The following is an 18,055-nucleotide window of genomic DNA, read 5'->3' on the forward strand; positions in this document are numbered from 1 at the left end:
ACGTTAATTATGAAACTCTCATCATGTTATTATGAACTGGAAATAAGTAAGCTTTTAATGTCAGGATACAAAGCGCAGCTCCGCTACGAAGGGTTCGGCTCCAATAACTCCAAAGACTTCTGGGTGAGCCTGTGCTCGAACCAGGTGCATCCGGTCGGTTGGTGTGCCACCAGAGGCAAACCGCTCATACCTCCCAAGACGGTCGAAGACAAGTACAGCGACTGGAAGGACTTCCTCAGGAAACGACTGACGGGCGCCAGGACATTGCCTTCGAATTTCAGCAATAAAGCTAGCGATAGTCTCAAATCCAGATTTGAATGTGGCCTTAATCTCGAAGTCGTCGATAAGAACCGCATATCGCAAGTGAAAGTCGCCATCGTTCATAAGATTATCGGGAAGAGATTGAACGTGAAGTATTACGACATGCCTCCCGAAGACGCAGGGTTTTGGTGCCACGAAGATTCGCCGTTGTTGCATCCCGTTGGGTGGGCGAAAAAGGTGAGTGATAATAATAATAGCTCACCAATCAGCATCAATAAACTTCCATTGTCTGATATTATATAAAATGATTTGAAATCCCTGAAATAACTAATAAATAAGAAGAATTAAAAAAGAATAGCTGAAAATAACAATTATATTAGGCAAAAAACTCCTGAAATGAAATAACAGTGAAATAAAATACAAGGAAAAATGGAACATTTGAACAAAAAATAAAAATGGAAAATTGCTAGGCAAGCCAAGTAACTTGGCTCGGAATCTCATTTCATTATTTCATTTCAGGGTTTTTTTTGCTTAAATAAGTGTTATTTTCAGCTATTCTTTTTTAATTCTTTTTTTTATTAGTTCTTTCAGGGATTTCAAATCATTTTATAAATCAGACAGTGGAAGTTCGAACTAATAAAATTCAGCATGAAACATTGTCAATCACCTTCAAACAAACGCCTAAAGGTGTTGTATAGTTAAACAGGAGTTGTGAAAAGTTTCTTTTTTATTTGATGTACATTGTCAGATGATGAATATATGAATCTGCCAAAGTTGAAATTTTGGCATTTCTGAATGTTGATAGGTTGTTGTTGATAGAATATTAATTATTTCATTTATTTATTCATTTATTTATTCATTTCATTATAGGTAACACCCAATTACATATCTACTGTGATAAGCACAGATTATCACAATGAATTACACATGTATATATTATTACGTCTAACTTACTGGTATATGTATAGTAAAACTAACTTGCAACTAAAATGACAAAACAAATTTTTGGTGTAGAAGAATTAATGATGACGGTGAAATAATGTTTATTACCGTTTGATATAATTTGAGTAAGTGTAGTGAAGTACTCTGGAATTTCGCTTTGTCTAATAGAGAAGTTCAAATAGAATTTATTACCATTAGTAGCAAAACTAGACAGGGTAGAGTGTTCCATAGTTACAGTGATAGAAGCCTACAGCAAATGTTTCTGTGTGTCTTGTATTCGTAGAAGGGAGTGTGTTACACAGTTTATTTGAGAGATTCAGTTAAGAGATTCAGGTCACTTTCCAATCTGCAACTACTTAGCTTCTGTGTATAAGAATGAATAGTACTTGAAAGTCGATGTTAATTTAAATGCTAAAAACTAGAGGAATTCATTTCACTCATCAATTGTGGAATACAATATTGTGTTGATTTTTTGGAATCATTTTAGTGAATATAAGAGTTTCCTTTACAGGCATAATTTTGAAAATTTTGGGCCCTATTTTCATACTCGAAGAAAAACATCTCAATAGTGCATCTTACAATAGTACAAAATATGTATCAAAAACTGAAATTGACAATACTTTCACCAATTTTGATAGAGCTTGTGCAGTGGTCTATCTTCTCTCAGACCATAAGGCCGTGGATTAAAGAAAAATGAAACAAAAATAATACATAACCAAAGTATGGGTAGCCGTGGTAGGTTGTGAAACCGCAACTCTCTCCCTGGCTGTCTCCATTCACATTCGTAAGGCATTTGATCCGTAGTTTACTGCAATAATCCGATCAGTTCATGTTTGACAATGCATAATGGTGTGCTGTAAGGTTACGTAGTAGAACCAATTTTGTTTTCGAACTATATAGGGTGGCCCACCACATTCGCCTCGGTATTTCTACGAGAAATGAAGATAGTTGAAAAACTTTTAGCACAGTTATATGTGGGTCTATGAGGAGCATGTTCCAAAATTATTTTGAAACATACAGGGTGACTCCCAAAATAGTTACATAACAAAGTTATATTTTTTATTATGGAACACCCTATATCTTTTTTATATTTTTAGATACTATAGACAAAATAAAGGTGAGTTACTATTATATTTCCCATACTTAAAACTGACCGTTTCTGAGAAATTTCGAGAAATTTGGAAATACAGACCATAATTGAAAAATTGTTTTTACCCTGTAACGTGTAACGAGCTGCTCGTGATTAAATGTACTGCTTAGCTCAAAGGTTAAAGTTAACTACCACATGAAATTTTTAATGCAATATTTTACTTATAAGTATTTTTTTCATCTTAAAAATGGAACACCTTGTATTGTTATGAAAAGCAAAAAAGCATTCTTGAAGTTATTTTATTGAAAAATTAAAAATCTTAAATAGTTTATTATTTCAACAAATGCTCAAAATGGTGTCCATTATTCTCGATGCATAGACGAACTCTTTCTTGAAATTAGTGCTGAACTTTGGATAACATATGCGATATGGAACGAAACGCTCTTTTTATTCGTACTTTCATATCCTGAGGTGTCGTTGGCAGTGTATCGTGAACAATACTTTTGATATATCCCCATAAAAATAGTCGGGACTTGTAGGGTCCGGAGACCTGCCTGGCCAGTTCTGTGGACCCCCTCGTCCTATCCATCTATTTGGATATTGTCGATCTAACTCGTTTCTAACACGTCTATCAAAGTGTTCAGGACCACCATCTAGCTGCATCCACATCCGTTGACGAATATTAAGAGGTATACTTTCCAACAGCATAGGCAAATTATCCCTAATAAATCCGAGAAATATGAAGCCGTTCAAATGACCATCAAAAAAGTGAGGACCTACTACTTGCGTTCCAATTATTCCACCCCACACATTAACAGACCATTTGTGCTGGTGATCAAGGGTTCTAAAAATATTAGGGTTTCCGTTACTGTAGTAGTGAAAGTAGGTACTGTACTGTACTGTAGTAGCAAGTTCGTTCTCATTTTACAATATTTCAAAATGACAATAATTTTAAACTAGTTAAAACAATTATGATGGTTTGATTAACAAGTTGTGTCACTGTCAAATACTTTTTATTTCATAATAATAATTAATGTCATCTAGGCCAGAGCCTACTATCATTGAAAAAATAGTGCATTAAAAATTTCATGTGATAGTCAACTTTAACCTTTGAGCTAAGCAGTACATTTAATCACGAGCAGCTCGTTGCGCGTTACAGGGTGAAAACAATTTTTAAATTATGGTCTGTATTTTTAAATTTCTTGAAATTTCTCAGAAACGGTCGGTATTAAGTATGGGAAATATAATAGTAACTCACCTTTATTTTGTCTTTAGTATCTAAAAATATAAAAAAATATAGGGTGTTCCATGAGAAAAAATATAACTTTGGTATGTAACTTGTTTGGGAGTCACCCTGTATATTTCAAAATGATTTTGGAATATGCTGCTCATGGACCCACATATACCTGTGCTGGAAGTTTTTCCTTAACTCTATTCATTTCTCGTAGAAATAGTGAGGTGAATGTGGTGGGCCACTCTGTATAAATAGCCGGTCCAAAAGTAACTTTGAAGCAGCCATCTCGGCTTATCATGAAATGTTTCAATATGTTATGACTTGATTTAATCAACTGAAGTCATTCCCTTTGCACCCAGTCAGTGTTTATGATTCAGAAACGAGCCATTAGAGCGTTGGCTTATACAACACAGACTAAAACCATGATTCAACAAATTCAAAATACTCACATTTCCTTTAGCAATGATTTACAAAGTAAAACGTGATTAAACTATTACAAAAAAATTCTATGCAAATTAAACAAACTTATTCTATCTGTATGCTACGTCATCCTAATTTAAACTCTTGGTTTTCAAAAAATTATAATGTTGATCCAAATATTAATAGAATATTTGTCATTCAAAAATCTGCAGTAAGAAGCATAATCTCTGCCAATTATGATGAAAAGTGTCGACCAATATTTGTAAAACTTAAAATAATGACCCTATATTCAGTTATTGTCTATTAAAATCTGCTTCTTGCAGATTTTAATAGAACAGATAATATAGGAATTAAGCTATACAATGCCTTATCTGCCGAATTTCATAACTTGCCATTTAGAAAATTCAAAAACTTATTGAAGACAATATTAACCGAACATCCTTTACATGAAATTGATCAATTTTTTGAAGGTATCCAAGAAGAGACACTTTTGTGGTCACCTCCCGAACTTTTACTCAACTTTGAGTATATATAATACGTTAGCTATGTGATTTATAATTTATAAAAGCTCATGGCTTTACATTTTAGTCATGTCTTATAAGATTGGAATTTTATCTTGTTAACTTGTATTTTTTTTTGTAAATCTAATTTATCTACAAGCATTTTTCAAAAACTATATTGAAAAAACTTACCCTCTCAAACCTATTTTAGAAATTGTATTGACGTGTCTAAAAACTGTGTGTTTCTTGAGACTAATAAAAATTATTATTATTATTATGTCTATGTCTGAGTGTTATTTATTTGCAAGTCTTGGTATTCTATTCACCAGAGCAAGAAAGTTATAATTTGTGTGACAGGTAGCTGTGTGAAAAAGTTACATATTTCTAGTTTGTTTCACGCAGCCCAACTCCACTCACTCCAACAAGTTAGGTCAATTAATGTTACCTAAAAAAAAGTTTGAAGAATGCGAAGGTCGCAGATGAGTCTTTGTTTTTCAAGTGATTGTAGATTCAATTATGACAATATTTTGACAAAACGATTAGTGTCAAAAGTTGAGCCTCTTTTAAATGCCTCTTGATAAATAGGTTCCGAACCATTTCCATTGACATAGAAATAGAAATAGTTTTATTCATCACTGAAATTTTCACGCATACACAATTACAAGATTAAATACATGAGAAAACTTATTGTACTAGTCAAAAAAGTAAAACACTAAAAGCTAAACACAAATGTTTGATTTTGAATAAATTTAAAAAAAGACTGTATGTATAAAAGAAACTATGTCATGTCATTTATGTACGACTACTAAGCTTCATTATATCTGCAACCCTATGAATATCATCCAGTGAAGGGCCATTCATTAGATGATATTCGTAAGGTTGCAGATATAATGAAGCTAAGTAGTCGTAGAGTGGAAACTGACTTGAAACTCTTATTCCAATTATCAAATTCTCTTATTAACTGCCCTGCATTGCTAGCACAAATTGGCTTACATGTTCCTTCTAGAAGTACAAGGAATACAGAAACATTTGCAATAGATTTTCATCGTTGTAACTACGGTAAACATTCTCCCCTGTCTAGAGTTGCTATTGGTGGTAATAAAGTCGATCTGGACTTCTTTTCATTGAACGAAACAAAATTTAAGTTTGCATTATGCTCGCTCAGAAATGAATTATAAATGGTAGTAAATATAAACATAAACATCCTCAATCAATGAATTTTCCTTATCTTAATCATTCATTTATTTAATTAATATTTCAATTCAGTAAATTTATTTTCTCACTGTTATTTTTTTTATCAATAAATTAGTTTTACTTTTAGCAAGTAAGTTAGATGTAATTATTTGTTGTATTCATACAATTTATTGTGAAATTTCTTAAACTTAATTGGGTGTTACCCGTTAATGAATAAATAAATAAATAAATCTAAGCACTGAAAGTAAGAAATTTATCCATACTGTAGAAGCAGTATTGAAGCATTTATTACCCAAGTATTTTGGGAAATTCTGACTCACACTCAAGCGAGAGTAAGGTTGGTATAAAGTTTTTTGGATGTAGGTTCCAAAATGGTTGAAAAAGATAATTTTTATTGACAAAATTTGTTTTGTTTGCAGGTAAACCATCATCTAGTCGCACCCATCAACTACCTCGAGAGAGTAAACCAAGGCATATTCGACGAAGATGACGCAACCGAAGAGCTGTTCACTCCATTCCAAATCGGTTCTATGGAACACACTCACTCTGGTTTCTGCGTCGGCATGAAACTCGAGGCGATTGATCCGCTGAACCTGTCTTCGATTTGCGTCGCGACGGTGATGGACGTCTTGAACTATGGCTACATCATGATCCGTATCGACACGTACGATTCAGACGCGACGGGCGCCGACTGGTTTTGCTACCACGTGAAGTCGCCCTGTATATTTCCGGTTGGATTCTGCGAGCGGAATCACATACCTCTCACTCCTCCGAAAGGATACGATCAGGCCACTTTCAATTGGCGCGCCTACCTCATGCAGACCAATAACAGGTGAGGGATTTTTGTTTGAAGTTCGTGTCTAGTCATTCATCACTGTAGTTATTTATTATATATGGGTAACACCATTTACAAAAAATTCAAAATTATACAACTATAACATATTTACATCATATACAACAAAGAATACAATGAAATACTATCAACAATAGTGCTGAGTTTGCTTTTCAAATACAGAGTAGAGTACTTTATTTGACCATTTTACATTATAGTACATTTATAGCAAGTCAGGAATACAGAGATCGTTGTTTGGAGTTGTGTAGTTTGATTAATGGCATAAATATAAAAGAGTGTAGGTTGATTTAAAGCACAAATATAAAATCAATAAAATTGTGACAAGTTGAAGACCCTGCCACATCAATATATTCCTCAATGTTATAAAAACAGTGTTGAGAAGAAACTTTTTAATAGTAGATTTAAATTTCACAAGGATTAGTGACTTCAGAGACGAGTGAAGATGATTATACAGATGTAAGTTTAGTGAATTTACTAATTGTTAATATATTTCTGGGCAGATTCAATGAACTTGCGGATCTCGTTTCATATTCATGATTATCACAATGTCTGTCAAATGTATTAACGTTTTTATGAATCCGTAGTGAAATAAATATATAGTGTTGGAAGTAGTATAATACCAATTTGAAAAAATAGAGGATGACAGTGTTCTTTGTAACCTGCTTTGGCTATTATTTTTATGGCCTTTTTCAGGCACATAAAAACACTAATAGAGTTAGAATTACCCCTAATCAGAATACCATTTGACATAACTGAGTGAAATAATCCATAGTAGGCTTTTTTAAACATCATCAAGCTGACCACATTATTTAATCATCTCGGAACAAACAAAACGTTAGAAAGTTTTCTAGTGACATCTTTGATATGATCAGATTAGCTCAATCTATTATCAATAACTCAAAAACTTCATACATTCAATAAATTGATGGATGTAGCCGTTACTACGTGGTAGGAAATCATAATGAAGAAAAGAGAAATGAAACTTTCTATGTTTTTTACCACTTGTATTTGTAACAAACGTTACTGCAGTTTCGTTCTATACGGACATTTTCAAACTTATACAATAAACTCGTAACTTATTGTATTAGTCTGAAAATATCCGTATAGGACGAAACTGCAGTAACGTTAGTTACAAATAAAAGTGGTAAAAAACATAGAAAGTTTTATTTCTCTTTTCTTCTTCATACTTTCGTTTGAATTAATATTGGGATTGAAAGATACAATCATATTTTGAGTTTTATTTTCATTCAATCAGCTTATTAGCAGCAAACCAATTATATGCTGATATTGTGCCATCTCGCCTCATTAGTTGTAAGTTGGTTAGGTCTTTGCTAGAGCATAATAAAGTCGTACCATCTGTAAAAATGGTACATCTTGCTGGTTTCATAAAACTGCATAGATCATTGATATAGATCAAGAACGATAGTGGGCCTAAAACGGAGCCCTGAGGAACGCCATGCTTCATTTCTTTGAGGTCTCACTTAATGTTGTCCACTTCAACATATTGGTACCTATTTGTGAGATATGACTGGATGAGCTTGAGAGCTGTGCTTCGGACACAATGGTAACGCATTTTTTTTCTATCAAAATAGTATGCGATATGCAGTCAGAAGCCTTTGTCATAATATAGAGTCAAAGACCTTCGACAAAATGGTACACTAGTTTGTACGCTGCTTCTGTAGTAGACCTATTTCTTTGAAAGCTATACTATTAAGTATTGAAGTAAAACCGTAACTCATTGTAAGTGTGTGTCAGAACAATAACACTTACAAATAATATTAATCCCTTAATGCTATAGTGTGTACAATATTTTTCGTTAGTCTATGATTAGCTAACACAAAACAAGCTGGATGGTTTGCCCACTCGAGAGCATGCCATGTATATTTGTCCATGTGAAAAACATGGTGTGCTCAAATCCAAGCCACAAACGGACATTGTCTGGCCTTCGGACTTGATTGTCATTACAAATGCCAAACTAATTGTTAAATGCACATGTTAAAAATGAATTGGCACATCTGTATGTATTATAGGTATTCGTGATATTAATACATGTTCACCTCGGAACTTGCCATTTGAAATGCTGGCTTCGACAATGTTTTTGATGAATTTTTTAATGACTAATAGTGTGCTGTTGCACAGCCGTGGTGGATTCAAATTACGGAGAGATCCAACCTTCAGTTGTAAATTATACGGTGGCATGCTTGGCAAATCCAATGAGTTAAAAAACTCTGTTGGATAATTCACAGCTTCGCTGGAATCGCAAACTGTATTTACGCTCACGCCACAGACTATTCTGTGTCTACGCTCGATGGTAAATAATAATAGTGGCCGACACTGTTTAGGGAGTGAGGGAAGGCTTATTGTGTGAGAGACAGCAGACCGGCTTCGTTCTGATCCCTACTCCGTGCTGTTTACTGAGTGACAAGTGACCAAATAGCTGACCAAAGTGATTAAATGATTAAACTATTAAAAAAGTAGGGGTTGGTGATATAAGGGTAAAAATTGAAGGTTATATGTATTTTTAATGCCACATCATACAAAATAGAACAATTTTGTCCAAAAAATAAAAAAAAATATTTGGTGTGAAGCACCCTTATCACTTAGGAGTAAGAAAAATAGATTGAAACGTATTGTCAGATATACCGAATATACATATAAAATTTAATAAAAATCGTTAAAACCGTTTCTGAGGAGTATGGCAACTAACACTGTGACATAAGAATTTTAACTATTATTTATCTCATTTGTTAGTTCTATGTGTACATTTTTTCAAACGTTATTGTTTCAACTCCCAAAATCATGTTTTTTATTGTTTTGGGCTCTATATTTTCTAAATTTTGTATATATGTGTTTGTGCTATTTTTTTATTTGTCGTTCTATGCTATATATTTCATTAATTTGAAATGGTATTAGATAAGAGTGTTGCAGTTGTGGTTTTTGGGAGCAGTGCTTGTTTGGGAATCAACACACAGATTTGTCCCCAAGGCTATTATTGTCATGAGATTCTAAACAGCCCTCGTAGTGAATTTAAAATAGTTGAAAATTTGTAAATGAGCAAATACTGAAAAATATACAACAAAATACAAATAAAATGTATCACTCCTTAGGCCCGCAGATCCTTTGCTGTTTAACACCTTCGTACCTCCTCATGGTTTTGTCACTAGTATGAAAATTGAGGCGGCCGACCTGATGGATCCGAGACTAGTTTGCATTGCTACTATCGCCAAAGTAGTTGGCAGGCTGCTGAAAGTTCACTTTGATGGTTGGGAAGAAGAATACGATCAGTGGTTGGATTGCGAGAGCCCCGACATATATCCCGTTGGTTGGTGCCAGAGTGTAGGTCATAAATTGGAGGGGCCCCCCATTTCGGCAAAGCCTGCGGCTCAGATTATGAAGTCACCCAAAGGTGAGTTCTGCATTGTCAATGTATGAGTAGTGAATGTTTTAATGGATGAATGTAAGTTGATTATATTAACCTATTGATCACCATGCACACTGATATATGGCTCACGGTTTATCATTAGACCCTGTTATCTGACATACGGTTCTCAGCACCATTCAGAGTATATATTTACTGCTCATGGATTGTTCATACATGTGTTATGGAGAACTTGAAATTACACGCGGTCTAATCACAAGCATAATAAACTTAGTTACAGGTTCGACTTCCATTGTCTAATGATTCTAATATGATTTGAAATATCTGAAAGAACAAGTAAAATCAACAATGAGTAGCTAAAATATCACTTTGGAGTAACTAGGCATCATAAAAAAATATCTTCAACGGAATGGTTACTCCAAAGTGACTGTGGAACAGATTTTTGCTAGAAGATAGCCAGAGCCTCACATGGAAGAGAAGTTGTCACAATCAGTGCTTGCCCTTCCATACATCAGAAGATTGTCGGAAAGGATGAGAAGAATTGGGTCCAGGTACAACATCCGAACTTGCTTCAGATCCGGAAATACCATCCGTAACAGCTTCACGAAAACCAGATCACCAAACGCGGACTGTGATTCTAAGAATTGCATTTACCGGATACCCTGTTAGTGCGGCAAATCCTATATTGGTGAAACTAAGAGGCCATTGAAAGTTCGCATTGCCGAGCACAAGAGAAACACACAGCTAGGAAAACCATCAAATCGGGTATAGCAGAGCATGTTTGGTCTCATCAACATAACATCAAATGGTCCACAGGGAGAAACACCAATATAAGAGGAAGTTTAAAGAAGCTGCATATATATTGTCAAACGACGCATTTAGCCAAGCTAGCTTAGAGATACGCAACATATGGAAATCTGTAATCAATCGGAAAAACTGTCAACCCTCGCTAAACCGTAGAAGCGGAGAGAGGGAAGAGGGGATAGGTGAAAACGTTCAAATGACCTATAAATAGTCATCTCTCTGAGGAATAGTCCAGTCATCACCCGAAGACGATTGTGGATACTAACAATCATAACGTCATGAAATAACTTGGTTTGAAATCTTTTTTAATTTTATTTTTATTTGTTCAATTTTTAATTTTTTGCTTATTTTTATTTTTCTACAATTTCATTTCACGTTTTATTGCTTGATATAATTGATATTTTTACCTATTCATTTTCATTTTATTTTTTCTTTCAGATATTTCAAATCATAATAGAATCAGACAAAGGAAGTCCGAACCTATAATTAATTTTATTATGTTTGTTTTCAGGCCATGTGTAATTACAAGTTCTCCATAACGCATGTTTAATCAATCCATAAGCAGTAAATCGATTTTTTTTAAATTTCGTTATCTGTTTATCTGTGTGCTTACACAATAAACTAGAAAATATCAGTATGAAAACTAAATAACTTGATAATGGGATAAAACCTAAAACCGCTTGTAAAAATTAAGTAACTAGTGGAAATTATGCAAAGGTGTTTTCATTGATTTCATTAAAGTTATTATAAATTTCCACAAAATTAACAAGTCATCAATTACACAAATGTACCTATTTGAATAAAGTTACTATTATTTATATTATATAATAACTTTTTGAGTGAACATTTTTATTTTGTCTGTCATTACACTTCAGCAGATTCTCTGTTCATCTATATTCATATATTTTCCAGTTTGTGAAAGTTTAAAAACTCCAACATCAAGAAACAATCATAGAGAATCACTCGGGTGTAAATTTTGAGTAAAAGTTCTAAGAAGATCTAAGATCCTTCCTTTGTGATAATGAATTCATTTATTTCTTCAACTAACTTTTATATAATTTTGATTCATCTAAATCTTCTGTCAATGATGCAGTCAAGAAAAAACAAAGGAAAAAGAAAGTGAAGGATAATCCTCCAAAAACACAATCAGCCGCTACATCAACGACCAATCTGAAACAACCAAAGGTAGAAATAAAAGTAGAAGAACCGACTATGTCGACATTCATTGACGACAACTTGACTGTTACTAGTGATGAGACTAACGAGGAGCACCAAGGTCCCGAGGCGGGGCAAGAACCTGCCGGACCCGATCAGAGCATGCCCGTATCATCCGAAGTGGTAGATCCACCCGCCGAGAGGAAAGCCACCTCGTACGTTATCGTAAGTATTTCATAGTGAAAAGTTGATCCCCAGAGAGATGTTAATTGTAATCATATTTATTAAATATTCATTGATCTTGAAATGATGTATGATATGGCAGACAAACATTTATTTTGATCAACATCACATATATTGAAAACATAAATCACAAACATATACGGAGGTGCATTTAAGAACCACTTTATCGTGAGATTTTCTCTTCACAGTTTTACAAAAACGCAACACGTGTTTCGCTACACAATAGCTTCTTCAGCTATTCTTTTGCGAAACACGTGTTGCATGTTTGTTAAACTGTTGGATGAAAATGTCACAATAAAGTTTTTCTTGAACACGTTATGTATTTTCATCAAGTATCAGCCGATTCTATCACATATCTATACGGAATGTGTCTAAAACATATCCAACTTGCGTTCTTCATCATCCGGGCCGAGGCATCCTTCGAAGTAGTTCCACATATCGATACAGCCCTTAAACACAGGTTTTGGAATGGCCTTCAGCTCGCACGCATCATTATTATTAATTGTCCCGATATCGACAAACCGCTTTCCTTTGAGCGACATTTTTAATTTTCAAAACATCCCGTGTTAGGAATCACACGTTAAAGGGTAAGACCTCGTTAATCCTTAGCTCGCACAAGTTTCGACTTCTGAGGGTTGTCTTTCGTAGGGGTGCGACAGCTGGTTAACGGAAGAAACAGATTTCAAAAGTTTTTTTTTAAGTCGCGGGGAGCTATGTCGGGAATGTACGGAGGCTGACGAAGCTGTACAATTTCGTGTTTCACCACAAATTACTGCACAAGGTTCCATGAATGCGCTGCCTCGTTGTCACCGCTTGACCAGAAATGACTATAGTCAAATTATCTGTGTATAGTAGTACACAATTCATGGTCATGTAGGTAGGTGAACCATTGGTATTTTAAATAAACATTAGCAGGCTCAAAATGGAGCCTTGAGGAATACCCAGTTTCATTGAATAAATATAAGGAAATAAATATTTCGAAATAAATTTCAAAATATTAATCTCTCCCAACTACAAAAACAACTACTTCCCCGGTAGATTCCACGCTGGATATTGAATTATATCCGACATTTATGCAAGATACCTCACAGAGGCTAGTCTCACAGATGTTTCTCGTTCTTCCAGTAGCAGGACCATGCTGAATTCAAGTAGATCACTTGCAGAACGCGGTTTCGAGGTATTACCTCTCGTCAGTACAGGAAAGATCCTACCCAGAGAGCAGAGTGTCTGGGACTCGATTAACTCCAACATGGCTTCGCTACATATATGAAACCTTCGTCTGAAAGAAAGATTGTTAACTAGTAACAACTCCATCTCGTGAACAAAGCCCCAAGCGGAGAAGAAACATCCCATATACTTTTGATCATTGAATAAAGTTCAGATTGGTGTTCATCATTCTCACAGACATTTTTTAAATTCATGAGAAAGGCTATACAAAAGATAAGAGAAAATACTCAATTCACTATTAGTGATGTTGAAATCAATAGTGTCAAATGCCTTCAACAGATTTACAGAAATTGCTACAACATATTTCTTGTTGTCTAGAGAGTCATAAATATAGTGAAACACTCATTTTCCAGATATTTTTTGCATTCCTACATTTTTTTATAGGGAACTAACAACCCAAACCCGAAAGTGATACCTAGGCTGGCGGATGCCTCTGTCGGAAATTGTGAAACAGGGGATTTGTGTCCGTCAGATTGGAACGTGTTTGATGTGGCCCAATTCTTGAGGGTCAATGATTGCGCAAACTATTGCGACTCCTTCAGTAAACAGGTACAATGAAAATAATTTGTCATTTCATTCTATTTAGTCGATATTTTGTTCGAAGTTTAATTTAATAGTACAGTAAAACCTTGGTTATCCGAAATGAAGGGGGAATGTTCGTTTCAGATAACGAATTTTTTGGTTAGCCCACTAACATCTAGAAATAGTCTACAATAATGTGTGTAGGAAAACTGAATTACATATCATTTCTGTATACTACACTTTGTGTTTTTTTATTGTGAAAATAGGTTACTTGTTACAATAGTTTATTGTTTTATTAGTTGTTTTTTTGAATGAACCGTTATGGTGGACCTGGATTAACCAGGGTTTTACTATATTTCATATCCCTAGGTGGAACTTTTAATACTCCAGTCATACTTCCTTTCAAAAATAACTAAATGCTTATTCATTTTCGTTTATTTTTACCCTTTTAAGGCTTTTAATTCGATTACTGAAAATTGAGCAGCATGTATTTTGATTTACACTTTTATGTTTTTACTCTGTTTCATATTATTTCTGCAGTTTTGTTATTCTATATGGTGTGGAAAATTCTTTACTCTTTCAGTGTTACTATCTCCATTCGGGTTCGAAGGCTGTAGTAGTTTGGAACTGCATCTTAACGTTTCGCCAGCATTAGTGGTTGGCTTCTTCAGATGTTTATTCATCTTGATTATTCACCGTTGACTGGTGATTTCTAGTTCGTAGGTTGTATTTATGTTGACTCAGGTAGTCCGTCTCTCTTGTTGATGTGTTGCTATTGGCCGAAGTGTTATTACCTGTTAATGACGTAACATTGCATTGCACTGTTGCCACTTTAGCATCTTTGAGTAAGGAATTCCAAATGTTAAGCTTTACCACCTCCTCTTTTATGTTGTAGTTTTCCATATGTTTATGGATGTCTAGCTTTCCGTACAAGCCGACTGTGGTATCCATGATTGGGGGCTAGTAGTTTCACATCTTCAAACAGTATCGTGTGATCTCCTTCACTAAGCGCGTATTCCGCTACTGCCGATTTGTCTATTTGACTTAGTCTACAGTTTCTCCAATGTTCATTTAGCTTTGTACCCATGGATCTTCTGGTGGTACGGATATAAACTTCTCCGCAGGTGCATGGTATACGATATACCCCCGCAGTTGATAGTGGATCTCTTTTGTCTTTCGCAGATCCCAGGCTTTGTTGTGTTTCCCTGGTGGGCTGGAACACTGTTTTTATTTTATACTTCCCTAAGATTTTTTCGATTCCGTCTGTAACCCTATGAATGTTCGGTAGAAATGCACGTGCCACCGTTTGAGTTTCCTCCCTATTTTGAGTTGTGGAAGTCTTCAGTTTCATGGCCTTGTCGATCTCAGTTACACTGTACCCATTAGATTAAAAAAAATACAATCGAAATCTCTTAAACCCTTAAATTTAAAAATTCACATTGTTTCACTCAAATTCTGACTCATGATTTTTTTATAGAGAGTTGATGGAAAGATGCTGTTGAATCTCAGTAAGGAGGACGTACTGGACATAACAGGTGGTAAGGTAGGACCGTCCTTGAAAATTTACGATCTTGTTCAACAATTAAAAATCAAAGTGAACCCGGCCCAGGTCCGCCACATGAAAACCAATATCAAAAAGTTCTTATAGTGCCTAATAATGATAATAGCTATAAAATTAAGATCTGTCTGTAAATAGTAGAGTATACTGATTGATTTAAGTTATTAATTTTTCTATGGATTCAGTATTTATCCTCGACAGTTTTTGTGTGTGAATTTCGTTGCTCATCTCTGACATTTATAGTAATTTGACCAATAGATGATTTATTGTTGTTTGGATGTTTTTATTATGTGTTTTACCTTTTTTGGCACTAATTTGATTTCGCGTTTTGGCATTTTTACGACTACTTAACAGGCTAATGGTATGACGGAGACTAATTGCCATCAGTTAGTTATCTGTCCAATTTTTCTTACTTACCAAATATCGCAATTGTGAGAGATTCCTTATTTTGAATAATGAAAAATTAATGAGGGACAGTTGGAGTAATCAAATGATTTATATTACTCAAAGAAAATTATGTCCAAGCCACTGAAAATTCACCACATAGGTCATCGTATCAAATTGGTTTCCGAAAACCGATATTTTATTTCTCAGTTCCAGTACAATTTTGATACATAACCTATGTATGTCTTAATTTGTAACATCTATCTATCTGATGAGTTGGTAACTGAGAACTGTGTTCTCTACAATAAAATGAGTTGGGATTCCAAATAAGCGACAACCTGGACACCGGTTTTTGAGTTCTTGCTCGTTATCGGTACAGGTACAGTCGCAGATAATCAGTTTCTAATAGTAAATTTCAGAGTTGTTCATTTTGTCTAATTATTTGAAATCGATAAAGATATTTTTAAAAGTTTTCCTCGATAATATATTATATAAAAAATATATGTTTCATGATTTGCAAAAGACATTTATTTCATTAAGCCAATCTGTTACAACAAAAAAACTTCCAAGAGGTATAGGAAGTTAATTTCCACTGAAACTATCAGTATAACTAACAGGAAAAACTCATTCCTGGTATATGGTATCTATTTGCTATGAGAAAAAATTGTTTACTCAATTTCGATTATTTAACATGTTAAAGTACTTGAGGTCACAGATTGTATGAGACAAAATTCTTAGGTAGAACCAGAATTAGTAAGAAATGAAAGGATGTTTTCTCTTAATTCTGTTTACCCTTCTTCGGATTTTTCACTCTAAGCTATTGGATTAATAGAAAGGGTAATTTTGTAATAAACAAACATATGGACTGGCAGAAGGAAACCTCCTGTATCAAAAAAATAAATGAATTTTGCGATGTGCTATTACTAATCTGATATACCTGAATATCAACGGGCAGGAAAGTAAAAATTACTCACGGACGATAACAGGTGAGTAAAAAAGTTTTACTTTTAATTTAAACACGGTGAAGTTGATGAGGGCGATGATACCTCCCCTCACGAAGACGCCATCTATGGGATCGATAGAGAACTTAATCCCTGAATATAAAAAATAGGCTTCCCAAGGTGGTCAGTTGCGAAGCAAAGCTGCGACCATCGACGAAATTCGTCCCCTGTCTTTCACTGCAAGGCGACTAGTTGGAAACCAGAGTTCAAGCACTACGCATTTATGATTTAATACCATACAGCGCTGTTTCGACCCGCCATAGGTCTCATTAATGGTGCTAGGCTGAACTGAACCGAATGCATTGCTGGACTTAACTGTCCTTGAAGAACAAGCTACATTGCAGTGAAAGACAGGGCGATTCTCCTCGGTGTGGCGGTCGATGTCGGAAGTTCGGCTCTACAACTGACCGCTTTGGGGAGCCTTGTTTATCCAAGGATTGAGTTGTCTGCTGATAGGGAAATAATGAAGTGGTCCGAAACCGTTAAATTTCTGGAACTTTATCGGAAATACGAGTGTCTCTGGAATGTTAATAAACCAAGTTACAGAAGGAATAAAATGAGATCGGCAGCTTTGGAAAAATTAGTCCAAGATATGGGTTTTGGGTTTCTTCAATTAAAATTCTCGATATTTTGAACATAACTTTTTTAACGCGATATTTAATTATTAATAATTTTGAATTGCACAAAGCACGGCGCCGACAATGAAAAGTTGTCATCTTTACGCATCTAGTGCACGTTGGGAACTGGCAAAGAAATAATCACTTTTATGTGTAAACACATACTAGCTTGTCAAGTTACGAATGTGAATTGTCCTAGAGGATATGTAAAAGTAACTGGTGCAAGTAACTATACCAATATAATCCCGGCTTTAGGCATGTCATTTGAGGAGAGTTCAGTCTAGCACCACTGATGAGATCTACGTCGGGTCGCAACAGCTCTGTCTGGTGTTGAACAATAAATGCATTGTGTTAGGGCCCTAGTTTACAACATTGAAGTCGGTCGTTATTATGAGAAACATTGCATTTTTTCATATAATTCACGTTATTAAGAGAACACAAGAATTTTTGAGGTTGTTAAGACAGTCTTGTGTGCGTTCAAATGGCGTTGGTATAACCAATTTGCCAGTCTATTTTAACATGTAGAATTTTCACCATATTTCAATATTTTCAAGATACTTAATACAGTCTTCCTTATTTTTAGAGGTTAGTATTTGGTTAGTCTTAGTGAGTGGTTATTCTTTTTCTCTTTTATTTCTTTCTCTCTTACAACTTTACTCATTTTTACCTTT

The 18,055-nt window shown here is 34.7% G+C and overlaps 1 protein-coding gene across 4 annotated transcripts in view; it reads left to right on the forward strand.

The window, feature by feature from the left end:
• Positions 1–15,653, forward strand: part of Sfmbt (Scm-related gene containing four mbt domains) — a 32,372-nt gene extending 16,719 nt beyond the window's left edge. For all 4 annotated transcript variants that reach the window (XM_023158244.2, XM_023158251.2, XM_023158259.2 and 1 more), the window contains 6 exons: positions 65–498; positions 6,061–6,473; positions 9,602–9,900; positions 11,771–12,057; positions 13,687–13,851; positions 15,302–15,653. In XM_023158244.2, coding sequence (XP_023014012.1) covers positions 65–498; positions 6,061–6,473; positions 9,602–9,900; positions 11,771–12,057; positions 13,687–13,851; positions 15,302–15,472 — 1,769 coding nt within the window. In that variant the 3' untranslated portion in view covers positions 15,473–15,653. The remainder of the gene's footprint in view (positions 1–64; positions 499–6,060; positions 6,474–9,601; positions 9,901–11,770; positions 12,058–13,686; positions 13,852–15,301) is intronic.
• Positions 15,654–18,055: the final 2,402 nt, after the last annotated feature.

Source organism: Leptinotarsa decemlineata, unplaced genomic scaffold, assembly GCF_025532065.1.
Source record: "Leptinotarsa decemlineata unplaced genomic scaffold, Ldec_3_MD MMD2_tig00026328_RagTag_RagTag, whole genome shotgun sequence".
NCBI lineage: Eukaryota > Metazoa > Arthropoda > Insecta > Coleoptera > Chrysomelidae > Leptinotarsa > Leptinotarsa decemlineata.